Here is a 27,701-nt window from a genome sequence, read left to right on the forward strand (position 1 = left end):
GTCACGTGACGCGCCGGGACCAATCGGCATCGGGGCAGAAGAAGAGCGGAGAACGTCAGGGTGCCTAGAGCGGGGGCGGGGCTTCGGCGGGCTGTGGGCGGAGACAAGGCCGCGCTCCGGAGCGGGGGCTTCGGCGGGATCCCTCCGAGATCGCGGTGCGTCTGGCGGCGCTGCCCCCAAGCGGGGGGGCGGCCCTCGGGGAGGGGGCCGCGGCAGGACCCTCTAAGGAGGCTGCGGGCCACATGCTCAGCCGAAACAAGGAAAGGGGCCGGGAGAGATCAGGGGGTTTGGGCTGGGTGGCCATCAATATACGCAGTGGCGTAGCGGGGGGGGTGCAGGGGGGGCGGGCTGCACCGGGCGCAACATCTGGGGGTTAGGATTAGGGGGCGCAAATCCACGGGTTAGGGGGCGCAAATTACTTGCCTTGCCCCGGGTGCTGACAACCCACGCTACGCCACTGAATATACGGATGGTACCCAGCTCTACCTCTCTTTCAAATCAGAACCAGTGAAGGTGGTGAAGGTCCTATGTGAGTGCCTGGAGGCAGTTGGAGGATGGATGGTGGCAACCAGATTGAGGTTGAATCCTGACAAGACAGAAGTTCTGTTCTTGGGGGACAGGGGGCGGGCTGGTGTGGAGGACTCCCTGGTCCTGAATGGGGTAACTGCCCCTGAAGGACCAGGTGCGCAGCCTGGGAGTCATTTTGGACTCACAGCTGTCCATGGAGGCGCAGGTCAATTCTGTATCCAGGGCAGCTGTTTACCAGCTCCATCTGGTACGCAGGCTGAGACCCTATCTGACCACGGACTGTCTTGCCAGAGTGGTGCATGCTCTGGTTATCTCCCGCTTGGACTACTGCAGTGCGCTCTGTGTGGGGCTACCTTTGAAGGTGACACGGAAACTGCAATTAATCCAGAATGCAGCAGCTAGACTGGTGACTGGGAGCGGGCGCCGAGACCATATAACACTGGTCTTGAAAGACTTAAATTGGCTCCCAGTACGTTTCCGAGCACAATTTAAGGTGTTGGTGCTGACCTTTAAAGCCCTAAACGGCCTTGGTCCTGTATACCTGAAGGAGTGTCTCCACCCCCATCATTCTGCCCGTACACTGAGGTCCAGTGCCGAGGGCCTTCTGGCGGTTCCCTCATTGCGAAAAGCAAAGCTACAGGGAACCAGGCAGAGAGCTTTCTTGGTGGTGGTGCCCACCCTGTGGAATGCCCTCCCATCAGATGTCAAAGAGAAAAATAACTACCAGACTTTTAGAAGACATCTGAAGGCAGCCCTGTTTAGGGAAGCTTTTAATGTTTAATAGGTTATTGTATTTTAGTGTTTTGTTGGAAGCCGCTGACTGGGGGGACTCAGCCAGATGGGTGGGGTATAAATAATAAATTATTATTATTATTATTATTATTATTATTATCATCATCAGCAGGGCTGCCAGGGAACCGAGGGGGGCAGATGGCTTGGAGAGGAGCCCCCCTCGGTTTCTTTTTAAAAAGTTAAGAATCGGGAGCATAGCTGTCAACTTTTCCCTTTTTTAAAGGGAAATTCCCTTATTCCGAATAGGATTCCTCGCAAGAAAAGGGAAAAGTTGACAGCTATGACCGGGAGCATCAGAAGGCAACCAAGGGAGGGGTGTCCACCATATTAAAGATAAATTCATTTTTGTGGAGATCGTTGTGCTTGAGCTAGAATGCAAGAAGATTTCAAGCAAACAATTGATGGCAGAAGCGCACTGTTTTTCTCTCTGCAGGTCTACAAGCAGATTGTCCCACTCGTAAGGAGTGCCATTCGGTTTTTCCCCGCTGACATTGGGGGACACCATGAAGCTGAACATTTTATTCGAAGCTGTTGATGCCTCCAAAGAGGAGGCGTCTGAGCAAAGGATGGAAAGGAGAGCTCTTGTTCACTGAGGCCCCCAAAGAGGGGCTTGTGTACCCCTATGGGACGCCACTTCATCCAGGGAGCAGTCCAAGATGTGTACCCACCAAACCAGTAAATCAGATTGGGAGTACTTGGGTATGGTCTTCTTGTCTTTTCCTTTATATTGTGGGGATGTACTGTTAATGCACAACTGCAGCGCTTGCTTGGTGTCCTCACTGTTTTCTGTGCTCTATGTTCAAAAGCTCACTATCCTGCCCTTGCCTTGCAAAATAAGACCACAAGTTATTCTTCTTCTTTTTTTTAAAGCTTGCCTGCCCATATTTCCTTGGAAAACCCAGCTCTTGTTAATTATTCTTATCTCTCTTTACCTGTACAACTATCGCTTTAGATTATTTTGGCCTACAAAATAGTTTAAAACTGTTCATACCCCCAAATTCTCTTTCAGTCCTGGAGACAGTTATTTCAGTGGAATTCTGTTTTTTTATGGTGCTGTGGGACACTGATTTTGTAACTGTCTTTCTGGAAATTGCCAACAGAAGACAAGGAAGAGCTCAGCTTGCAGCTATGAAACCATTACGGTGCTTATTTTGCTCATAATTCTGGCAGTTTGGTGCCTTACTTCTCTTCATGAGAGGGAAATAATAAATAAAATAATAAGGTAACAATTGCATGCACATTTACTTGGATGTAACCTCTTGAACCCAGTGAGTCGTACTTTTGAGAAAATACGCATAGGATAACTGTAAATCACATGCATGAGATTTGGTTTTGTTTTTTAAAATCTGGATATTTAGAAAATGAATATAAATACAATATAATGTTTGCACAACCCTTTCTAGCAATTTCCAAAGAGGGTTTGGCTATCAATGAGAAAATGGTATCGGTCATCGGAGCTGATAAGCCAATCCCTACCTCTGCCCACTTATTAATGGCTCCACTCTTGTACTTCCATCTTGTGACTGAGTAATTCTTAGTCTTCTTACATGGGCCCTGGGGGTAGAAGGTTTCGAAACCCTTGATTTAGAATATGCATAGCAAAGGGTTAAATGAAGCATTTATCCATCATCTGCTAATTTCTTACACTGCCTTCAACTGTAATATGGGGATAATACAGACTTCTGTTGCAGAACTATTGCAAAGATTACTAAGAGTGTACATTAAGGTATTTGAAATAGGGATGCTTGTGTTAGCTTATTATTATTGCTTATTTTTCTCAGATAATTCCACAGTTTGAGAGTGCCAGATCACTGGGTCTCCAGAGGTGGTGCCACGGTTCCCCAAACGTGAAAATAAAGGATACCAACCATGCCATCCCTGTGGTGGCAGGAAGGCGTTGGAGGCCTGCAGCCTACAAGTTTTCTCCACTAATGTTTGAGAATGCAAAAACAGAATCCTGTGCTGTGGGGACTTCACAACACCCTTTGGACTTTGGTGGACAAGCAGGAAACTTTGAGACATGCTGTAACCAGCCAAGGGCTCTTTCTACTCCAGCTTCCGTCAGCCCTACAAGCAATTCTAGGGCTGGGATGGAAAATCTTTGTCCCTGCCCCTTATCTCCTTATGCTGACCCAGTTGCATTCAGCCCCCCAGAGAGATGCACTCCAGAACAGCCCTCCGTTGAGGCCCATAATTATTGTCTGCCCCAAATGGATAGCTTTACTCCTGGCCCATTTAGTAATCAAGTTGGTGAGGATATTTCTAATGACTTTGAGGCTACATCTGTGCTGGTCAAGGACACTCCTGAGGACGAATATGGAGTTAAGGTAACATGGCGGAGTCGATCTCTCTTAATGAAATACCTCAGAGAAAAAGGAATGCTGAGCACCAGGGACGTCTTAGTGAAGACACAAATGAGTCCAGTGCTTAGTGGGGCTGAAGATAGCCAATAGTTTTGAAAGATCGATCTCTATTTGTGGTGTGTTCATCCAGTCCAAACAGATTTTGCAGGTTTTTATAGTTTAAAAAATGCAAACGTGTTTGCCTAGAAGTGACAGCCGGATACCAAAAGCAGCAATGCCTCTGTCAAAAACTGCTTTCAGTACTTCTAAACCTGGAGTGGAAAAATAGATTGAACAAAAGGTTTTTGTGTATGATAAACTGTCTAAATAATTTGAGAAGGTGGTATACTTGCAAGATAAAGCACAGGGGCATTTTATAAATCAATCAAACCAAAAAGGTCTGGTGTTTCTGGAAAGACATTCCTTATCGTACCTCCCCTAGTTTAAATGAATACAGTACCAAGTTATTTCTGTATTCCATGACTTCACTAATGATCTCTGCCATGACTTCAGTATGGAGACAGCCAGCAGTGTTGTACAGTCTTTACTGCCTCTATTATGCTTCATGTAGGAAATTACCCTGATTTACTTACAGCAGTGCTGGAAGGAATTACTTGTTCATGCTTTTGTGCCTTTGCTGCTCTTGGAAAGAGGGAGGGCATGGGGGAAATGCCTCTTTATATTTTTCATTAGACCAGTCAACACAGACATGTTTTGGGTTATCTCATTCTTTGTATATATTCACAGAGGATGCTTCATGCAGATTTTCTCTATAAAAGCTATTTCATTTTATGATTAATTGCTTCATCCTTCAGCAAAATTAGTCTGTGGGACAATATGGTGTAAAACAACATAGCTTTTGGTTCTGGAGGACATGAGTTTGCATGAGTTGTGGGAGCCCAGGCACCTTTTATTTATTCAGTCGGGGGCAGGCGGGCAAGGAGTCAATATGAACTTAAAACATGGAACCCCATCCCACATATTTACCACTCCCTATAACATCGTACAAAGCTTAGTGATTATTTTGTGTGTTTTTAAAAAATACCCTAATAAAAGCATTGTCCTGTCAGTGTGGTTATTAAAAAATGCAGTGACAAACATTTTATTAATAAAGCAGTTTGCTTTACAACTTAATTTTTGTGGCCCTTTAAATCACAAAATCCTAAATTATTTCCTCAGGCCAAGTGTTCGGCATTCTGCTTTATGGTGGTGAGTCATCAGTAACTTACATTCACCAGAAGCAACAGCTAAGTGCCTTCCACATGCACTGCATCAGGAAGCACCTTAGAGACCAACTAAGTTTTTTTATTGGTATGAGCTTTCGTATCTGAAGAAGTGTGCATGCACACAAAAGTTCAATAACAAACTTAGTTGGTCTCTAAGGTGCAGGTGGCACTGTGGGTTAAACCACAGAGCCTAGGACTTGCCGATCAGAAGGTCAGCAGTTCGAATCCTCGGGACGGGGTGAGCTCCCATTGCTCGGTCCCTGCTCCTGCCAACCTAGCAGTTTAAAAGCACATCAAAGTGCAAGTAGATAAATAGGTACCATTCCGGCGGGAAGGTAAATGGCGTTTCCGTGTGCTGCTCTGGTTCGCCAGAAGCGGCTTAGTCATGCTGGTCGCATGACCTGGAAGCTGTACGCCGGCTCCCTCGGCCAATAAAGAGAGATGAGTGCCGCAACCCCAGAGTCGGCCACGACTGGACCTAATGGTCAGGGGTCCCTATACCTTTTTAAGGTGCTACTGGAAGGAATTTTTTTTATTTTGTTTCGACTACAGCAGACCAACAAGGCTACCTACCTGCATCAGGAAGATTTGGGGCACCACATGGTAGGATAGAGTCTCAAAGAAAGATGTGCTCTCCTGAGCCCAGATTCCCAGTATGTTCTCACTTCTGTCTCAGCAATGTCTATCCTGGCTGGGTCATGTCTACAGAATAGAAGATGGCAGGATCCTGAAGGATGTGCTCTATGGGGAGCTGGTTTCATGCACCAGGCCCGTTGGCAGATCAACTCGGTGTTACAAAGATGTCTGCAAACGTGACATGAAGGCTGGCAACATTCACCTTGCCATGACGGAATCCCTTGCAGACAATTGTAGTTCCTGGAGGCAGCCAGCTAAGGTTATTGGCAGAATTAAGAAGACATCTACTGAATCCTCAAACTTGCCTTTAGCAATAGAAGGTTGCCCCACATTAGTTTGAAGGAGTGGCTTTAAGAAGGTGTAGTTTGAGGAAGTGGAGGCGCCCAAGGGCCCCCAGAAACCAAGAGCTGGCCACAAATTTTGTGTAAATCAAATTTGACGTATGTGGGTTCATATTTTGTAAATAATTAACTTGGGGAGGGTAATGTAGAAAATCCTAGGTACAATCCCTGATGTTGCCAGTTAGAGGTGGGGATGAATCCTGCCTGAAACCCCAGGGAGCCACTGCCTTTTAGTGTCAATTACAGTTGTGCCTTTGTTTTCGAACAGCTTAGTTCATGAACAACATGGAATTTGAACACCGCAAACCTGGAAGGAGGTGTTCCAGTTTGCAAATTTTGTCTCGGAAGCTGAACGTCCAGCACGGCTTCCGCAGCTTCCATTTGGCTGCAGAAAGCTCCTGCGGCCAATTGGAAGCCGTGCCTTGGTTTCCGAACATTTCTGAATGCATTCTGTTAGAAAACCAAGGTATGACTGTATACTGAATTAGACAGGCCAGGAAGATCCTGCCTTGGGACTTTATGTTGAAGGGTGGGTAAGAAACTGAATTCATGATGTTGGCAGCTATAGCTGGTGTCTGGTGGACCTAGCAGTGGGGGTTCATGGGTCACAGGGATGTGGTCAGTTCTGGTTTTCTCCCTTGCAGAGTTGCTGTAAACATAAAAATAATGTAAACATTATAAAAATAAAATAAACATAAAAATAAACACCTTGCCAGAGTTTCACGTGTGGATTCTTGTCAAAGAAGCCCTATATTACTCAGAAGTAAGCCCTGCTGAATTCAGTGAGGCTTGTTCCCTAATAAGGGAAACAGGTAAAAGGTGGATCCAGGTTATTTTAAACGGATCCTCGTGAATTCATATGATTTTTTCATTCAAATTAAATAAAACTGCCATGATACTGTAGGTCATGTCTTAGTCTGTGGGCAGCATTAAAAAAATTATGCATCCACTGTTTAGGGAAGTTTTTAATGTTTGAGGTTTTATTCTGTTTTTTGTGTTTTGCTGGGGAAACCCAACCAGATGGGTGGGGTATAAATAATAAAATTATTGTTATTATTACTATTACTATTCCTGCTGGAAGAGTTCATGACAGCTGGGATAACCGCAGAGGCCTGAACAATAACAACAAGAACAGACAAAGCCTACCTGAACTGTGCTCATACCACAGCCTCAGCGTCACAAACATGGTATGCTCTACCAAGGCAAAACACTCAGTGCTCTGCAAACATCTTAGATCTCAGGTCACTGGCAGCAGCTGAACTGGATTGTCACCAGGCGATTGCACTGAACTGTGTTAATGCCACACGGAGCCACCGCAGCACTGACTGCGACATGGTCACTCCCTGGTGGTGAGCAAAGAGGACCTGTAGCCAATCTAACGTTCTGCACTTTGGCAGGAAGAACCAACTGCACCAATAGAAGATGAGGGACACCTGGTTTGCTGGTAGGAAAAAGGATCTAGGGATCTTAGTGGACCACAAGCTTAACATGAGTCAAGCTGAGAGTGATGCAGCAGCAAAAAATGCTAATGCTATTCTAGGCTGCAACAGCAAAAGTGTCCAGAAGACAATGAACACAATGAAATTTATTGAGCATTTATTCAAAATCCATTAAAAATATTTATTTTTATTCCATTCTCTTCCAGTTCTTCTTGACATGTGGAGTTACACAGGGAGTAGATCATATATCCTAAGGAACGGAAAAACCCAAGATTCCGTGAGATCTTTTGAGGCAAAATAATGTTAACAATTTTCGGATCTCTCTCTGTCCCCTGCCCTGTCCTGTCTTTTGCCAAAACAGAGGTGTCAACCCTGTGCCCAGACAGAAAGGCCCACCCCCCTCAGCCTCCCTGAGGTGGTCCAGAGGAAAGAAGAGCAAGGCACAAGACACCAGCTGGGCTGCAGGAGTTGCCAGAAGGAGGCCTACAAAATGCCACTCAACCATCTTAGGGACTCCACTCTTCTCCCAAAGCCATCCTACGAGGCAGCGGAGGTTTAGAATCAGAGTTCTCCTCGACGGGCTCCTCCCTTCCGGGGGGATGAGCCCCATCGGCCCCTCACTTCCCTCTACGGCACGTGCACAAACAGCTCCCTCTGGATCTCGTCCACTCCATCTGCCGGAGCCTGTCTTCTGACACAGGGGAAAGTCCCTCACTCACTGAGGGTTTGAGACCCATTGGCTCCCCTCCCCTGGTTCCCCGGCCTCTTCTCCCTCTGACTGCTTCTCCTTGTCCCCCCTCCACTCCCTGGGCTCTGAGACGTCTTCCCTTTCTGGTTGTCCAGCTGCTTCCTCCCACCATTCTTCTGTGCCCAACCAGTCCATGAGATTGTTCCACCCCTTGGCCTCTGTCCCCACAAGGCAGCTTGCCCCTACCTGATCTGGTCCCACAGCCACTGCGTCCCTTCTGCCCCCATGAAAAGATGGAGAAGGAGGTCTTGCCGGCATCATTCTGTCACCTGCAAGAGAAAAAAGGTAAGCAGGATGCCAGGAGTGCCTGCTTCTCTCACAGATGAAATAGGGCATCTCTAACTACAGATGGGCTTCTGAGAAAGTCTTACCTGCTGAGTGCATTTGGCGTCCAGTGGAGCCCGAGGTCCGCACTACCTATAAATCTTCAATGATGGTGTCATCTAGATGGAAGAGAATGAGAATGAAAATGAAAATGAGATTTTCCAACAGGCCTTTAGTCAAAGGGTGCTGTCTCCAAGGTGTGGGGCTTATCTTCTTTCGGCTTCAGGCGGAAGCAAGCCAGGTCCGGCCAAACTACTGTCATCTGCAGAGGAAAGAAAAATCGGGGTCAGATGGGAGCAAGAGAGCACAGAAGCAGCGCCAAGCCAGGAAGGACGGATCTCCCTCTGTCTTGGGCCCAATCCCTTGTTCCAGAGGACCTCCCTGGGCCCTGTAGCCTCCTGGGCAGAGGTGGAAGGGCAGCAGCAGGAAAGGGGGCAGGAAAAGCCTCTAGCCTCATCCTGGCCCCCAGGAACACACACCACATCATTTGCCTTAAAGATCATTTGGGGATGTGATCTTGGGGGGATGGAAGTAACCAAAGAAATGAATAGAAGAAGGCAAGGTACTTACTCTGAGGTTGGGGAATTTCCGGGCAACGGCCAGCAGCAAGGAAATGCTGCTGGCCGCTAGTTCTTGAGCTTCCCCACTTTCCCCCAGGGCATATCCTCAGAGGTCCTGCAGGAGGAAAGAGCGTCTCAGAGTCAGGGGCCAGTCTGGGCCAAAGCGGGCCCCCCACTGCCCCCACCACGGAGTCCCTGGCACTTCTGCACCATGAGGTTTTGCCAGCTTTTGTCTTGGGCCAAATTGGGGGCCAAACAGGCTCTGTGCCCCAGAAATGGGGCAGACCGTTGGGTAAGGGATGGGAGGGACAACCCTAAAACCACCCCGATGCCATCGGGACACTTACACTGAGAAGCTGGAGGAGGGTGGCAGGGTTGGGGGCTTCCATAAGGAGACTCCCCAGCAGGAGCCGGAAGTGCCTCTTCAGTTCCTGCGGGAAAAGAGAGAAGAGAGTGTGAATGCTGGGTTGGATTCTGCAAGTGTGTGACAAAGAAGAAGAAAGAGCCTGTGAAGGGAAGTCAAAACAAAGGACATACTTCTCTCTCCTCCTCCTCCTCCTTGGCCCCTTTCAGCACGGCCTCCAAGGTCCTGTGCAGGATTGCACTGATCATATCACAGCTGACTTTGGGCCTCATGGTGCTGCAGAGATGAAAGGGAGAGGGTTAGGGTCTCCCTTGCCCCCTTCTCCCTCCTGCCTGCTCCCTAGAGTTCTGCCCCCCACCCACAACCCCATCCACGCCAAAGACCCCACTCACCTTAGCTGGAGGAGGGCCTCCAAGGCAAGGGCCAGGGGGCGATCCCTGAAGTGCTCCAGGGGCCCCAATATGTCCTAGAAGAGAATAGAGGAGGAAAATCAGCTCCGACCCCAAACACCAGGCTTGGCTTTGCATGGGAATGACAACCCCATGCCCTAAGCCGCAGGGTCCTCCTCTCCGCAGATGCACAACCCCTTCCCCCCACACCCCCCATCGCTCACCAGAATGGCTTGGGCTGTCTCCTGCTTGGAGCACTTCAGGGATCGGAGCCCCCTGAGCTCAGCTGCCTGGCAGCTCTGGATGACCCCCAGGAGGTAGATCTGTTCATCCTCCAGCAGCTGAAATGGAAAAGTCAGGCTGTCAGTTCCTCGTGAGGGGAGGGCTTCTCCGCATTTGAGAGTGCAGAGTGGGGGGGCAAAGAGCCCGGGCAGCGGGGGGCAGGTCTGAGGGATCCAGTCCCTGCTCTTGTTTTCTCCAATACTCACCCCTGGGGCTGGGATGCGGAACCGCAGCAGAACTGCAAACAGAAGGACATGGGGACAGGTGAGTCCGTCCCTGAGCACCTGGCAAAGCTATTCCAAGAGTTCTCTCCTGGATTCCAAGTCCTACTACAGGGATGGGACACCCCAGGCCTTGGGGGCCAGTCCTGGCCTCCTTTCCCCAGAATGTGGCTCCCCAGGGAAGGTGCCCCTCCCCCTGACAACTGCCACCCAGCCATGCCCCGCAGCCCAGCTCCCTGCTTCCTTCACTGGACCCCACAAAACAGGTTGGCCCATTCCTGCCCTCCTCTGTTCGAAAAAGGAGGGCCGCTTCCTCACCTGGCGCCACGGGCTGCTGTGGGTCTGCTGGGAGGCCACACTGTGGCAGCGTCTGAACAGGCACCTTAAGCACCTGATCCTAGAAGAGATGAGAGGAGAGAGCGACTCAGATGCCGGCAGCCCCAATTCTTGGGGGGGGGTTGTGTGTGAGGAGGGGCATCTGGAGAAAACAGTGAACCTTCCGAATTGGCAGAACAGAAATACATATGTGGAGCCTAATTGATCTTTGCCAGCCCATCATGACCAATTCCTTCCATCTCTCTGCAGTTCAGTGACCTGAAGGGGCATCATCAGAGCCTGAAAGAGGCAGCCCAGAGCATGAAGGGCTGGCAAAGAGAGAAAGGAGGTCCCAAGTGGTCTGGGTTCAAGAGCTATGGCCATGCCAGGACCCAGAGAGCCTGGCCCTCCATTCATGCAGTCAAGCAGTGTATAAATTTCATGAATCAAATGAAAAAAACAGGGAGAGGGGAGAGCTTTGGGTCATTCTTAACATTGTTACCGGAATTTTTGGAAAGGGTGGCGGGGGGTTTCCCCCTCCAGAAGGCACCATACCCCCCCTGACTGTACCCCAAATCAACACCTTCACTTCTGCAGATGTCCCCACAAAACACATCCTGACACAGTCCTTTCCTTTTTCTATTCCAAAGGCTCCCATAAATAAGGGTAGAACATTTGCCCTAATGAAGGCTGAGCCTTTCGCTCACAAGGCACTCAACCAATCCGCTCAGGCTATCCAAAGAACTGTCCAATAACAACCAGTGAGCGCCACGAAACAGCAGTCTGTCTAGAACAAAGCACTGAGGGCACAAAGAGAAGGGGATGACAGAGAACGAGATGGTTGGACAGTGTTCTCAAAGCTACCAACATGAGTTGGACCAAACTGCAGGTGGCAGTGGAAGACAGGAGTGCCTGGTGTGCTCTGGTCCATGGGGTCATGAAGAGTCGGACACGACTAAACGACTAAACAACAACAACAACAGAACAAAGCACACAGGCACTGCAGCTGCCGACCAGCCGCGGCCTCTGCTCTACAAGTAGGAATTCCCACTGAGAAAAGGGGAAAGTCAGAACCAGCCATGAAAACCATTCTTGGTCCATTGAAACTAGTACCGGTATTTTGTGTTTCAGTCTAGGCTCTTGTACTACCAACCCAGCTGTACGCTTGTGAAACATGGACCACTTATAAACGCCATCTCCAACTCCTTGAAATATTCCATCAATTGTGGGAAAATGATTGCTTGTACATGAGAGCATGAGCAAAGTTCTTATTGTTGCAGGGTGATTTCATAGCTAGAAGCATCTTTGGAGCATGAACAGCGCGTGAACAGCTCGTGCTGTCCTATATGATTGGCTAACGTAGCATGGCCTGATGCTCGAACGGTCTAGTGCGAAGGTCCTTATCTGCTGGCTGAGAACAAATTGCTTGCTTGTATTTTGTATCTTTCACACAATAAAAGCTGTGCTGCATTAGCCCTAGGAGCAGCCATATTTCGGAACCTATCATGGTGTGAGACTGATTTTTCTTTGGATGCCGAGCTGCAACTCGACATTTGGTGCCCGTTCTCATTTGACCTTTAAGACCCTTCTCAACAAGCAATTGGGAGGTCGATCGCCTACTGTATCTGAAATACCTAATGCTGTACATCAAGTATTGTTTATTCTAAATCATCTCTTGTATCCCCACAATAAGGATTTTACACCTGCTGAACTTCATTTCCGGAAGGAAGAAGTATTGCAACGCCCTTTAGTGTCTTACAGGTTGCTTCCAGATCCACAGTGGAAGGGTCCAACTTCCTTGATTTCCTGGGGTTGCGGATTTGCGGCAATTGACGTAGACGGAGTTCCCCGATGGGTTCCAGCCCGCTGCGTTCGACCTTGGCGCTCTTCTGTTGCCTCGTCTTCACCCAAGGAGACACCAGCACCTTGAAACCGTATTTTACGCTGTTTGCCGGTGATGACCTCTCACCTGACCTCAACCCGCATTGCAGTTGGAGACATCGCCATATTGATGTGCCCTGGATGAAGTCACCTTCCACAGCTGTTCCAGTGTTTCCTGGCACGTTGAAAGGCCATCTTCAACCCTATCGCGTTGGCCCCCCTTCCCCCTGGGAAGCTACCGTTTCTACCACTTATCGTTACAGTTTTGCCGCCTCTTGTCTGGGAAATGAACCTGGCTTTGAAGGATGCCCTCGTCAGACCGGCATCGCTTGGGTTTTGCCCCCTAATAGCAACCATCCCATCTGTGTCATCACGTTTCGTTGGGCTTGGACTTTTGACTCAGCAGTACAAGGAGCAATACATCAGACCTATTTACAGCAAATGGGCTCCTGTATCTGCAGAAATGGCTGTGTGGTTTCTTCTGGATTGTGGTTTTTACATGCCAATAATCGAGCCACGAAATATCACGCAGGTTGCTCAGAAACAGCCATTGGACTAATTTACCATTCTCATCCTTATTGGCATCACTTGGATTTTACCCCCCAGATATTTTTTTTTTCTCCTCCCTCAGGAGTCCTGCCTTATGATGTGTTCCCCTGAGCATGTACAGAGGGCTGTCTTGGAACTATTGTGGACTCTTGGCAAGGGAGGGGGTGAGGGATTTTAGTGTGTTCCAGTTGTTTCATTCTTGTGCTTTGGCATGGTTCCCGGACAGAAAGTTGCAATATGGTTCTTTAGCAAGGCCTGTGGAGACAATGGGCTCTGTTTTCGACCTTGTTGCAATCTTTCAGTTACAGCAAGCGGAATATGCTTGGCTAGTGCCTTTTAGCTGCTGAGAAAAATGATTTTAAAAAGCTTCTCAAAGCTTTGAACCTTTTTTTGGGTGGTGGTATTCTAGCATTCCTATAAATGCTTCATATAAGATTAGCAATAATATGAAGGACAATCGCATAAGTTTACCTCCTGTATTTCTATTGCTTGTAGAATTAGCTCCTTATTGTTTTCATTTTAATCACAATAGCAAAAAATTTTTAGGTCATTATCCATATTGTAATTGGACATATGAATACATTAATGGATCTTCTTGTTTTCTTAATGTTACAACCATGAGTGGCAGACCAAAGGTTTTAGTTAATAATGTCACAACTTACATGACCTATGAACAACAAGCTGCGTGTAGAGACTTTTATGTTTGGTTCGACTGGATGAGAAAGAGCAGCAGAACTACATGTTTGCTTCAATCTGATTTATGGTTATTTTGTGGCACACATGCCTACAAAGAAATCCCCTCTGCCTTTTTTGGTACCTGCACGTTAGGTATAGTGGTACCCTTGGTGTATAAAATAGATAAGCTCCCAACGGTCCGTTTGCGTAACAGAAGGGAAGTACAATCACCTATTTCTCAATCTCTAGGTCCCTTCTGCCTTCTTTAGGTGCAGCCATGAATTACCGTGATCTGCATAAATTGGCAAACTGGACAGAAAATTTGTTCAATTCCACCATCTTGGCTTTAAAAATGATTAACAAAGAAATGTCAGAAATAAGAGAAGTTGTTTTATAAACTTTTTATGCTTTAAATGTAATCTTTGCATCTAAAGGTGAAATTTGTGCCTTAATTCATTCTCATTGCTGTATGTATATAACTGATCAATCGACCAATATCTCTGCTACTATTGATTATATGGAACAAATGATAGCCCATAATCCTTTGAATCCACCTGAAGGTTTTGATCCATGGGATTGCTTATTTTCTTGGTTGCTGTCAGGGGTTCAGGAGCAGAGACGCAGAGAAGGGAGGAAACAGAGAGCGAGGGGGAGGAATACGAAGGAGGGATGAGTGGGGATGACGACCCGAGATCCCCGAGCCTGTCCAGTGAGTCCGGGGATTCCCAGAAGGGAGCGCCAGCGGTCAGAGCAAGGGGGGAGAGCAGGGGGAAACCCCAGGCAGAAGGACCCAGAGACGTTAAGGAGAGGCGCAGGAGATGGAGCAAGGCTAGGGTATTAAGCTGGTGTGCTAGAGGCGGAGACTCAGACGGATCTTCGCCGGCCTGACATAGAAGACGTAGGGCTGCACATTGCAGTTTGGAAATGGAACCTGTATAACGTGAACGCTGGTAGCGTGGTCCTATGTGAGCTGGGACTGGGTAGCAGCCCTGACAGTTGCCTAATGGATTATGGTTAAGAAATATATTATTGATTGTAATTGCATGTATTGCTGGCTTCATTATGGTGTGTTGTTGCATTCAATGCATACCCTCTTTGATTTCCCAATGCACTGCATGGTGGTACCGACCACGGCCCACCACAGGGGTTACAAGAGGAGTTTATGTTGCAAAGTGTAGACGCTTAGGCAATGAAGTGTACGATTTGGAATGATGGTCCCTCTTTTCCTCTAATAATATAAACAAGAAAAGGGGACATGTGGGAAAATGATTGCTTGTACATGAGAGCATGAGCAAAGTTCTTATTGTTGCAGGGTGATTTCATAGCTAGAAGCATCTTTGGAGCATGAACAGCGCGTGAACAGCTCGTGCTGTCCTATATGATTGGCTAACGTAGCATGGCCTGATGCTCGAACGGTCTAGTGCGAAGGTCCTTATCTGCTGGCTGAGAACAAATTGCTTGCTTGTATTTTGTATCTTTCACACAATAAAAGCTGTGCTGCATTAGCCCTAGGAGCAGCCATATTTCGGAACCTATCATGGTGTGAGACTGATTTTTCTTTGGATGCCGAGCTGCAACTCGACAATCAATGGTTTCTCCGAAAAATGTAACACACCACTTGGGAAGGCAGGCAAACTAATACCAGTGTCCTGGAAGAAGCAAAGATCACCAGTGTTGAAGCAAGGATTCTTCAACACCAACTTGGTTGGACAGATCGTGTGATTCGGATGCCTGATTATCGTCTTCCAAAGCAACTATTCTATTCCAAACTTAAAAATGGAAGGCATAATGCTGGTGGCCAACAAAAGAGGTTTAAAGACTCTCTCAAGGCCAATCTAAAAACATGTTGTTGTTTTAATTTTCAAATATCTTTATTTAAACTTAACATATATAACATAATAACCAAAATTCCCAATGATTCCCTCACATAAAATATAATATCTAAATTACAACAGTTGCATAATTATACACTTACTTATAAAACCCACCACCCACCCTCTACTTCCCTCCACAGCAATTTGGCTTCTTTATATTTCTTTCTACCTTTTTTCCTTGCATTCTATAATAAATTATTTTTGTTAAATTCTGATTTTTCCTTCTTTCTATATTTGTTTTGTTATTGCTTACATTTTTTATTCTAAGCCTATTAACATGTCATTTTTAGAACAATATTTTGACAATATTTTAGAACAATATTTTGATTATATATCTTCGAAATACTTCCAGTCCATTCTTAACTTTTGATTTGATTGGTATCTTATAATTGAAGTTAATTTTGCCAATTCTATATACTCGCTTAATTTACAAATCCACTCTTCCTTTGTTGGTATGTCCTGAGATTTCCATTTAATTTTTTTAAAAAAAAAAATTTATTATTGCTTTTTTTAAATACAGATATAAAGTCAGATCTAAGACAGAAATAACAGAAAGAAGAAAAAAGAAGAAAGAAATCCAAATTTCCAAGACATTTTTTCATAACCAATTGAACTTCCCCACATCTCCCTCACCCTGCATTCTTAACAATAAAAATATCAGCAAATTATTACCTTGTTTCGCGTTTCTTTGTACTTTCCAAATATTATATTTTAAGTTTAAGATACTTATTATCAATATGCTTTTGCCATAAATTAAATATAATATTACATTAAACTTTAGCTCTTTCATAATTTATAACTTAGTTTCCTGTATCTCCAAATCTTGTTGCTGAAGCTGGATTTTCCAAATCATGCAAATTCTTAACATTCATATAACTTATAATATTTTTGTAAATAGTCCTTAAATTTTTTCCAGTCCTCTTCCATTGTTTCTTCTCCCAAGTCTCGGATTCTGCCAGTCATTTCCGCCAATTCCATGTAATCCATCAATTGCGTCTGCCACTCTTCCAGCGTGGGTAAATCTTGTGTCTTCCAATATTTTGCAATAAGTATTCTTGCTGCTGTGGTTGCATACATTAAAAAAGTTCTATCCTTCTTTAACATTTTCTGGCCAACAATGCCAGAAATTAATTAATTAATTTTGTAATGAAATGATTTTATAATGTTTTATCATTTTACTGTTGTCAGCCGCTCTGAGCCCAGCTTTGGCTGGGGAGGGCAGGATATAAATAAAATTTATTATTATTATTTATTATAGTAGCAATCACTACCCTGGCAGCTGTTGTTGCATATAAAAATATTGCTTTTTTCATATGTGGTATGTCTTTGCCCACCAACCCTAACAGATAAGCTTCGGGATTTTTTATCAAGGTTCTTTTTAGCATTTTCTTAAGTTCCGCATGTATTATTCCCCAAAACTTCTTTATTTCCTTGCAACCCCACCACATATGAATTATCATCCAGGTTCTTTGTTACATTTCCAACAAAGGTTGGATTTTAATTTATAAATTTTGGCGAGTTTAACTGGTGTTAAATACCACCTGTAAAGCATTTTTTTAAATTTCCCCTTTGTCGTATAGCAGGCAGTAAAGCGAATATCCTCGCGACAGAGTTTCTCCCATTGTTCTAAATATATAGTATGGCCGATATCTTGTGCCCATTTGACCATTGTTTCTTTTACCTCTTCATCCATCAAATCATAGTCCAATAATAGAGTGTACATTTTTGATAATAATTTCCTATTGGTTCGCAATATAATGGTGCTAAATAGCAATTGTTCTTTGGCAAAACCTTTTCTTTGATCTGCCTTAAACACACTTTTCTGTTCAGAAGGAAAATGGCGACCAGAGGAGGCACTTGGGACATGGCTAGGGGCAGCCATCATCCCTGAAGCATGAGACCACGTACACAGCAACCCTTCTGCCTGGGTGATAATCACTGCCCTCCTGGTCTCTGGGTGCCAGACAGGTAGCCATCTCAAAGACAAGAGTGGATCCAACCTACATGGATTGGGGACTTGGCCAGGACAATAGGGGGTACTCAACTTGGCTGAGAAACAGGACCATGTATATATTTTCCTTTGTTTTACTGAATGGGTGTAAGGTGGAGGTCAAGGGAGGGACAGGGACAAACCTGATACTCAGGTTTCCGCCAGAAAAACCTCCCAGTTTGTGGTATTGAATGAAGACCAGGCCTTTACAGAGAGCCAAGGCTGTGCAGGGGACCCCAAGACTCACCCCGCCCCCAGAGATGAAGAGAAAGCGATGCTACTTACAGCCTGCCCATGTTGTCCACAAAAAGATCCCATCCTCCTATCTAAAGTAACTATCTAAAATGCCCACCCAAGCCTAAATTTGACCCCAACCCCAACCCCTGCCCTAAGTCTATACCTAACCCTACACTTAACCCTAACTACTGCTCTATGTAAAAAATAAAAATATACAAAATATATACAGAATATGCACAGATGTGCACAAAAAAACAAAAATATTAAAACAAAGAACAAACAATGAAATAAATAAAAGTGTTAAAATAAAATAAAATAAAATCAAAATAAATCAAATCAAATCAAATAAATCAAATAAAAGTAATAAATGAAATCAAAATAAGAAAACGAAAAAAGAACAATTCACTAATCCTCCGCCTACTGTCCACCAACTGCGCCACCTCCTCTCTCCTCTCTCCTCTGACCTCTCCACACTAACCCACAATGGCCGCCTGCAAGTCAGTGGCTTTTAAAGGAGAAGCAAGAGATCATAGAATCATAGAATCATAGAGTTGGAAGAGACCACAAGGGCCATCGAGTCCAACCCCCTGCCAAGCAGGAAACACCATCAGAGCACTCCTGACATATGGTTTTCAAGCCTCTGCTTAAAGACCTCCAAAGTAGGAGATGTCACAAAGGAGGGCAGGTCCTTGTTGTGGGATGTGAAACACAAGAGTAGTCAAGTACAACATTTCTAGAGTTCCTCTGCATGTAACTAGAGGCGGGTGTGGCCTCACCTGTGCAGGTAATGACAAAAGCACAGGGCAGGGCAGCCATCTCTTTCTCTTTCACTGCATGCATTGAAGAAGCAACATCTGCTTAGCCAAAGATGCCCCCTTGGCTCCAGCCAAGAGAGGACAAAGGGACTGTCTTCTTATGGAATCATTTCCAAGTGTATTTTACTTTTCTAAGCTAAGTCTGCCTTCTGGGATCCGAATGTGAACAGAATGATACGTGAGTAAACCTTTTTATACTTTTGTAGAAGACTGTGTCGTGTCTTATCTTTTATGAGCGAATAGGGGGGAAATACCAGAACAGTTATTATAGAGGCTTTAGCGCAGGCTTCTTCAACCTCAGCCCTTCAGATGTTTTTGGCCTACAACTCCCATGATCCCTAGCTAGCAGGACCAGTGGTCAAGGATGATGGGAATTGTAGTCTCAAAACACCTGGAGGGCCAAGGTTGAAGAAGCCTGCTTTAGCGAGCCTGAGCAAACGCATCCGCTGCAAGTTTAAAAGGGGGAATGTTACTCTGGTAAAATTGTAAACTTATTAACACAAGTTGGAAAGGGTATTATCAGGCAATATATCCTCTCCTGCATCCCTGAACATTCCCCCACTTGTCACCGTGGCAACCCCCCCCCCGGACCAGGCTCCACCTGGCCCCTGCTGAGTGGTGATGCTCCTCTGTCAGGACTCAGAGGCACCTGCTGTTCCGCCTGCAGCTGGGCTGCATCTTTATTTCACATCCTTCTTCCTGCAACCCTATTCCCAAAGGAAGACCAGCCCCACACCCTTCCAGGCAGGCTAGGCATCTCCATAGCGCAGGATTGGACCATCTGCTTGGCAGGCAGGTCTTGCGTCCTGGGCAGCATCTCGGGGAATGCCATAACCACTGGAAGCGGCCAATTTTTCTGTACAGTTCCCTTTGGGAGTGACAGAATGACAGCTTGCCCATGTATGTGTTGGCTACTTCAGCTGGATGGCCAAGATTCTTAGAATGAAAGTACCGGTAATTATAGATCAGTGGATAAAAAATGCAGCAGTTTTTTATTTGTCTAATTCATCAGTCTCAATAAGCCAGGGAGTTCTTTTGTATGAAGCATGAGTTCAGCCTATTAGAAATTACTCTGAGCCTTCAGGAAGTCATGGGCAATCCAAACCATATCTCTATGCAGTGGCCTTACAAAAGCAGCGTGGTCCCTTGGAACCAGCATGTTCCATTAAATCATTTGTTCCCTTGGAGCCCCAGCTTCAGGATCTGTCCTTCCAGTGAGCACTCAGGGCTGATTTCCTTCAGAATGGATAGGTTTGATCTTCTTGTAGTCCATGGGACTCAGCATATGAAAGTTGGAATATATTAAATTCAAAACATGCAAATCAATAAACCAGGTTGCATATTCATCACTCTGTGACTGCATGTGTAAACCAGCCCTTATACTTCTCTGAAAGGTTTCTATGTGATGTGAACACAATCTGTGTGCTATCTTTATTCCTTTACACTAGAACAGATGTTCCTCCTCTTGCTACAACAGGATTAACTCAGGGTTAAAGAACTTGAGGTCTACAAGGAAAACTGAGCAATCCTCAAGTGACCACGTGCTTTTAATTTAGTGTTTACCCAGTTTTGCATAGTTGGATATTAATCTTTAGCCACAATGTTTGTGGACTACCCTATAACAGAATATGCACTTCAGCTGGGCTGCTCCGTGCAAGGAGCAAGGGAGCAGGAAAGTGGGTGGGGGAGAGAATATTGAGGGGCCTGTTCCCCCAGAATAAAATTATTGGAGGGGCCCAAGGGACCCCGGCCCCGTTGGTTCCTATGGATATGACTCGCCCTTTTAATGGCTGGAATGGAGCTGGCTGCACATTCAGAGCTGTCTATACACACATGCACGTCTCCATCTAGCCAAGCAAGACACATTAACAGAATCCAAGGACATGTTGCAGACAGGAATGGGAACGCCAATAGGCAGGGCCAGTGAGGGGTCTGGCCTGGGGAGAGTTGGGAGGCATCATTTGGCCCCCGAACCTCAGGTTCCCAATCCTTGTTTTGGGCCGTCTCAGGCTGTTATTGTATTTATAAAGGAGAAAGATATTGCTTGCCTCATTTCAAAGGGGCTTCATGTAGCAAGTGGAATTAGCCCAAGGAGCGCGAATGACCTTCTCTTTTGATTCCCAGTAGCAGTTTCCATCTTGGGATTACCTGTGTCTTTTAATCAAACTAGTAGTGAAAGGGGAACTTATAGGTGTACGAGGAACACATGCCTATATGTGATATTGATGCATCTCTCTCTTAGTGTGCACAGCTGGACAGATTAAAAAGACTCCCTTCTTCTGTCCTAAATGCACCCAAAAGGGGGCAAACAGATGGTGCAGGTTTACTTCACAAATGCAGAATCTGAACCCTGCAAGGGGAAACAGATGTACTGTATGTATTGGTGGCTGGGGAAAGCTGAAAATTGTGGGGGAGGTAGAAGAATTAGAGAGGAAAATAAGACTAAGAAAGTAAAGAGCAACAATGTTTGGAATGCCATAAAAGTTTGTGTCTGAAATAAAATACACTCTTCTTTATTAATTGAGAATCTGACTGAAACTGAAATGATTTTACCAGGGAGGACCTGGTTGGTGGCAGCGGATTAGAGGTGTATGGGTCAATAGTCCGTGAGACGACTGGGGGCTCTGTATGAATGCCACAAAATTGGCGGCAGGGCAGGATTCGATAAGTCTAAGAGCCTGTGAGGGGAAGCAATACACCTGGAGAGGGGAAGGGTAAATCGGTGAAGTGATTACCTGGCCCGAGAGTGTGGTTGAGGATAAACCCCAGATTGCCGCGAGGCTGAGATAACAATAAGAGCAAGAGATCTCAAAAGACTGCTTAGGCTCAGGGTCAGAGGAAGTAAGCTTGAAAGGTTAGAGGCAAAAACCTAAAGCTATACTTTGGGGACCAGGGTCTTGAAAAGCCAAGCCGGGAGGAACAGTGCTGAGAGTAAAAGTCTCTTATTTAATTAATTAGTGAAAATACTGACTCACCCATAATGCCACCCAAGAAGACCAAGCACCCAGTGAGAGAAAACCCATACGAAAGCTCTGGGGAATAGAATGGGAATCCCCAGGGGGAGGAAACGAGAAGAGAAGAGATGACTAAAACCCCACCTGAAGTAGAAGTTCCACAGTTCTCAGAGGATTTTGAAAAGTGGAAATTAGTACAAGAATATAACTTGGAATTAGAGCTTGAGAAAAATACGCTTGGAAAAGAAAAAATTAGGCTTGAGGAAGAATTGGAAAAAGAAAAATTGAGGGCTGAGCAAGAATTGGAAAAAGAAAAAGTGAGGGTAGAGCAGGAAAGGGAACAGCAGCGGTTTCAGTTAGAGATGAGACAGTTGGAATTAACGGTTTTAGAAAATCCTAATACTAGTAATAACACCGATGGACAGAATCAAATAAAGATAGATTTAAAACGCTTCCCTGAGTTTAGAGATAAGGATACCCCAGAACCATTTCTGGTATCCTTCAAAAGAGCCTGTCACGATTTTCAAGTGAGAGATGAAAATAAAATGATGATCTTGAGAGCTAGAATAAGTGGTCCTCTAGCCGAAATATACACTCAAATGACTGAGGAACAATCCCGAAAATTTGAGGTGTACAAGCTGTTAATATACACACACTTTGGGATTACCTCAGAGCAGTTGAGGGAAAAAATTTAGAAGTGTGACAAAGGTGAGGGAGGAAACCTATGTGCAGCTGGGTGCAAAGATAAAAACCTACCTCAGGAGATGGTTAGAGCAAGAGAATGCAGACACGGTACCTAAGATTAGAGAAGTGATAGCGTTGGAGCAATTTTACAACACAATAAATGGCCAATTGAAGTACCTGATAAAGGAAAGGAACCCCAAGACAATAGAGGAAGCAGCTGGTTTAGCCGATAAAATAAATGAAATCAGAGACCACGGATTTGATGAGCCAAAAATTGGTGGGAGATCTTGGGAAACAAACAAGAATAAATTTCAGCAAACCAAAGGAAAGATTACCTCAGAAACCGATGAGAGAAGTTGCCCCTCGTCAAAAAGCCCACATGAGAAGGCAGACACCCATACAGAGTTTACTGAGGGAAAAGCCAATAAAACAAGTTATGTTGTAGCCTTATGAGGCTTTGCCCTCGGGTGGGAAAAATATTGCGCCTGGGAAAGGGAAGTGGGAGTCAACAGACACTCAAGGAATAGTTTCGGAGAAAAGGCTTTTTATTTCTACCATCCATGAACTGGTAGAAGGAGCAAGTGTGATAAGTCACAAAAAGCATGCACGAAGTTCACAGTCCTGTGCACAAGCATATATAGCCCTTTCCAGTTCCCTCCTCCTTTCTCCTCCCTCAGGAGTCCTGCCCCATGTTGAGGTTCCTGAGCATGTACAGAAAGCTGTCTTGGGACTATTGTGGACTCTTGGCAGGAAAGGGGGTGAGGGGGTTTTCAGAGTGTTCCCGTTGTTTCATTCTTGTGCTTTGGCATGGTTCCCGGAGAGAAAGCAAGTTGCAACGTGGTTCTGAGAAAGGCCTGAGAAGACAATGGGCTCCGTTCTCTACCTTGTTGCAATCTTTTTAGTTACAGCAAGTGGAATGTTTCTGATGCTTAGCTGCTGAGAAAATGATTTTGAGAAGCTTTGAGAAGCTTTGAGCTTGCTTTGGTGGGGGGTGACTTCGGGCCTAGGTGAGATCACTTGTCCTCACTTTCCTTCATTGCAGGACCCAAAGACATTTCATGCTGGAGATGTGGGAAATTAGGTCATAAAAGTTTTGATTGAAAACCTGGAAAAGAAACGTCTAGTTACAGCACCACACAGAAGCAGACATATTGTATGCAGCCTGTGGAGCAGGGCCCAACTAGTCAGGTTGTCAAGGAAACGGCCATGCCCACTAGGCCCGAGCCTGCTGAGGTAGTAGAAGCCAAAGTCCTGCACTGTTATGCGATTCAACAAGATAATCTCTTGTTAAAGAAGGCTGGAGAGTATATCTGGATAGACGGAAAAAGATATTTCGGGTTAAAGGACACGGGATCACAAGTCACTATGGTCCACCCTGAGATAATCAGGGATAATTCCAGGGAAATTAATGAAATTAAAAGGAATTTCGAAACAAGCAGAGATCCTAAAGGTGGCGGAAATAGATGTCAGGTTCAAAAACTGGGCAGGGAAGTGGCAGGTAGCCCTTTCGGAAGAAATTCCCGCCCCTGTGCCCATTGGTTGGGAGATTTTAGAACATGTGCAGAGTGCTTTCATAGTTAGCAGAGCAAAAGGGAGCCCACAGTCACCTAATCCTGAGGGGGTGGATACAGTAGCAGAGGCAGACAATGCTGAAGGACAGCAAGGGGATGATCAGTGTGAGGAAAGAAAAAACGCCTTTTTGTTTCCTTTGACTTGTTGTAAATAAAAATATGCCCTTTTCCCTTATGGGGTATCCAAGAGCCCATATAGAGTCCTTACATAGGTTCCCTATTGGTAGGAGAAAATAACAGAGGCCAACCAGAGAATATTGAGAAGCAAAGCAGCTAGTAAGCTTGATCTTTATTGATCTGTTGCAACAGGGTGCTCCCCTCACACGCAGGAGAGGAAGAGGACCCAGAACAATGGCCTGCAAGGCCTTATAAAGACTTTTGAAATTCCCCTTCTCTAGATCAGGACCACCCCCAGAAACATTATGCATACATCACAGAAGGGGTGTAACCTAAGACCACCCCTCAGATACATCCCACCTACATCACAGAAATTTAAATGTTGTTTTTCTCTTGTCCTTGTTTATCTCCTGTCTAGCAGGTTACTTGATTGGATTTTCTGGGGAGCCTGGCCATTCTTTTGTAATGCTAAAATACTTATTTCCTGGGCCAGGTCACAGGCTCACACCTTATTCAAACACAGATTAAAGGAAGAGACAATGGGGAGGCTTTTCCATTTTTAACCTTGCAGAGAAAGGATTTGGTCAGTTTAGGAATCAAAATAGTTCCAGGTTGGTTTTCCTGTGCTGATCTATGTATGTGCAGTTATGAACATTACTATATATCTAAGACTATAAAATTCCTATCACAGACTAAAAGTCAAACCCCAAGTTTTGCCAAAAAGCAAAAAGAAGACACTGAGTTACAAATGTACTTTGAGGCAGCCGAGTCGGAGAGGGCGTTAGCTCCTGAGTGCCCAGAACGGTTTGGTTTGAGCAGGGACCTTTTCTATCGAGAAGTCCTTGCCCCAACATGTAGGGGGGGGGGTGAAGAAGTGAGAAGACAGTTAGTAATCCCACATGAATACCGAGGCAAAATCCTGCAGCACGCTCACAACAGTGTATTTGGAGCGCATATGGGTATTACACGTACAAAACAGAGTGGCTCAAAAAGTTTATTGGCCAGGAATGGGGAAGCAAATAAAACAATATTGTCAAGCCTGTGACATATGTCAGAGAAGAGGCACCGGTCAAGACAAAACAAAAGCCAGATTGTGCCCATTGCCTATCATATCAACCCCTTTTCAATGGTTAGGGCTGGACCTGATAGGGCCATTGCCTAGAGCAGGGGTCTGCAACCTTTTAAGACAAAAAGAGCCACTTGGACCCGTTTCCGAAGAAAAAAAAACGGGGAGCTGCAAAACTCGTCCTTATAAAAATAACTTTTTTTGTCACTTTTTTATTATTTCTTTGTTTGACCCCTCAGAATTACTCCTCCTCATAGAAATAAACGTTAAATTAACAAGTTGCCTTTTTTTGTGTGTGTGTTCTTCACTCCCCTTCAAAATAGTGACCAGCGTACATGCCCCCTTTCAATGCAGTGACCAGCGTACATGCCCCTTACAATGTAGCGGGCGGGCGGGCGGGAAGGTGACATTGGGACGGTGCGTGACTAATGCACGCACCACCCCCATGCGACGTCACAGCCAGTACAGCGCCCACCACAGTGGGGAGTGTCGGGGCGCACAATGCGCCTCCTCCCCTCGCTAGTATCCGCCCCGGAGCCGCAGCAAAGGTGTAAAAGAGCCACATGCGGCTCCGGAGCCGTGGGTTGCAGACCCCTGGCCTAGAGCCAGCAGGATACATCCCCACCATAGTGGATTACGCAACCAAATATCCAGCAGCCATTCCATTACAAATCATTGAAATAGAAACGGTGGCAACCGCTTTAATTAACTATATGAGTAGATTGGGCTTTGCCAGTGAAATAGTCACTGGCTTGGGTTCTTCTTTCACATGAAGACTAATGAAAAGACTATGGGAGGGGTGTGGTATTAAGCATTTAACATCAACACCTTATCACCCTGAAACTAATGGATTAGTTGAAAGATTCAATGGAACCCTAATGAGAATGATTAAAGCCTATACCGCAGAAAATCCCAATGATTGGGATGACACGATACAACCACTACTTTATGCCTATAGGGATGTACCCCAAGAAAGTACCGGGTTTAGCCCATTTGAATTATTGCTGAGATGTAAAGTAAAAGGGCCCCTGGGAAAGGCAGTTGGTAATAGAGAGACAGGGCTGTGGGTTCTTGAGTGAGGGGAGGTAGAAGAGATAGAGAGAGGAAAATAAGACTAAGAAAGTAAAGAGCAACAACGTTTGGAATGCTGTAAAAGTTTTGTTTGTGTCTGAAATAAAATACACTCTTCTTTATTAATTGAGAATCTGACTGAGACTGAAGTGATTTTACCAGGGAGGACCTGGTTGGTGGCAGCGGATTAGTGGTGTACGGGTCAATAGTCCGTGAGACGACTGGGGGCTCCGTACGAACGCCACAGCGACCAACTTGACTCTTCGGGCTTCGAGCAGAGGTCCATCCAGGAAATTTTGATTAGTCGTACTCATGCCAGTGTTCAGGGGTGTAGGAGGGAGAGGGCAAGGGCAGAGCTGGGGTGGGGTGGGGGCAAAAAGGGTCTCTTCGAGGGGGGTAGGGGACATACTTTGGGAACATTTTCAATCAGCTTTTCCTTGAGAGACATCTTGTAGCTCTGGGTAAGTCTAGCAAAGCGTGGGCGCAATGACCGGGCTGCAGTACTGCCTTCAGAAGGGAACTGTGAACCCAAGATGCGGACTCTAAGTAAAGTGCATGAAAGGAAGCCTGCTGAGCTAATTAGAATATCGTGGAAAAGTTCCTTTATTTCAGTAATTCAACTTAAAAGATAGACTGATTATATGAGATAGATTGATTACGTTCCTGTAATCAGATGTTTATTGCTACAGCTTAGTCATCGAGGTGTCAGAATCAGTTGTAATAGAATTGCACTGAATTAACAAGTAGAATAAGGAAAATTAAAATTAAATTTTCTTTAATTTTAATCACAAGTGGACTCTTTATTACTGCAATTGCAGTTGTTCAAAATAAAATCTAGTTTTGGAATAGCTTAGTTCCTAAATGTTTTGGCTCCTGAACGCCGCAAACCCTTTCCTTACCATCCTGCAGGTGTTCCTTATTAATCTCTATACCACAAAGTAAAAGATGTACTTGGAAATAAATGCTGCTATTTTCAAGAAAGCTCATCAAAGCACTGCTGCTACTTGTTTTGGCAACCCAGATATTTTCCTGCAGGACTCTGCTCTGAAGCATTATTATTATTATTATTATTATTATTATTATTATTCGGCACTACCTTCAATCAGAAAATGAAAGCTAGTCTGGGGTGAAAATGCGCAGTCTAGGATACAAAAAATGTTTCAGTGAGTAAGACTGACCAGACCTGAGTTGAGTATAACAGTGACAAGATCTTTCCAACCTTTTTGGAAAAAAGATTTTCCAACCTTTTCTTACCATCTCTTCTTACTATCATCAGCTAACCATGGCAATATAGCAATATATCACAATGTCTGAAAGAAGGATGGGTGAGACTGGGCTGAGGAGGGAGGGAGCAAGCAGGAAGCACGACCAGGAGAAAGGAGGCAGCCCGCTTGCCCCAGCGAAGGTGTAGGCCAGTGGCGTAGTGTGGGTTGTCAGCACCCGGGGCAAGGCAAGTAATTTGTGCCCCCTAACCCGTGGATTTGCGCCCCCTAACCCTAACCCCCAGATGTTGTGCCCGGTGCGGCCAGCCCCCCTGCACCCCCCACGCTACGCCACTGGTGTAGGCAGGCAGGTGCCCAGGTTCTTGGGCGCCCTCTGCCAAGACAACAACCCGTTGGGCTGTCATACTTACCAACAAGTGAAGTTCAGTCATATTCAGCCCAGTGCTCCGGGGTGTAGGAGGGCAAGGGCGGAGCTGGGAGGGGGACA

General features: G+C 45.6%; 1 protein-coding gene and 4 long non-coding RNA genes across 5 annotated transcripts; 2 read left to right on the forward strand and 3 right to left on the reverse strand.

Annotated features, from left to right (window-relative positions):
* Positions 1-100: 100 nt before the first annotated feature.
* On the forward strand, positions 101-6,570 carry RHNO1 (RAD9-HUS1-RAD1 interacting nuclear orphan 1). The gene is made up of 3 exons (XM_082237464.1): positions 101-155; positions 1,754-2,019; positions 3,102-6,570. Exons 2-3 carry the CDS (start codon positions 1,855-1,857, stop codon positions 3,771-3,773), a joined length of 837 nt encoding a protein of 278 aa, XP_082093590.1. The 5' UTR covers positions 101-155; positions 1,754-1,854; the 3' UTR covers positions 3,774-6,570.
* A 940-nt stretch (positions 6,571-7,510) lies between these two features.
* On the reverse strand, positions 7,511-8,325 carry LOC309540549. The gene is made up of 2 exons (XR_014223341.1): positions 8,239-8,325; positions 7,511-7,554 (listed from the first exon to the last, which is right to left on the reverse strand). It is a non-coding gene; the product is annotated as an uncharacterized lncRNA (long non-coding RNA).
* A 223-nt stretch (positions 8,326-8,548) lies between these two features.
* LOC309541086 lies at positions 8,549-10,490 on the reverse strand. The gene is made up of 6 exons (XR_014223626.1): positions 10,178-10,490; positions 9,914-10,030; positions 9,693-9,766; positions 9,474-9,576; positions 9,284-9,367; positions 8,549-8,638 (listed from the first exon to the last, which is right to left on the reverse strand). It is a non-coding gene; the product is annotated as an uncharacterized lncRNA (long non-coding RNA).
* Positions 10,491-17,388: 6,898 nt separating this feature from the next.
* Positions 17,389-17,996, forward strand: LOC309540578. The gene is made up of 2 exons (XR_014223359.1): positions 17,389-17,657; positions 17,718-17,996. It is a non-coding gene; the product is annotated as an uncharacterized lncRNA (long non-coding RNA).
* Positions 17,997-26,076: 8,080 nt separating this feature from the next.
* Positions 26,077-27,380, reverse strand: LOC309541091. Its single transcript, XR_014223629.1, has 2 exons — positions 27,246-27,380; positions 26,077-26,511 (listed from the first exon to the last, which is right to left on the reverse strand). It is a non-coding gene; the product is annotated as an uncharacterized lncRNA (long non-coding RNA).
* Positions 27,381-27,701: the final 321 nt, after the last annotated feature.

Source organism: Podarcis vaucheri, assembly GCF_965113315.1.
Source record: "Podarcis vaucheri genome assembly, chromosome: 9".
NCBI classification, from domain to species: Eukaryota; Metazoa; Chordata; class Lepidosauria; order Squamata; family Lacertidae; genus Podarcis; species Podarcis vaucheri.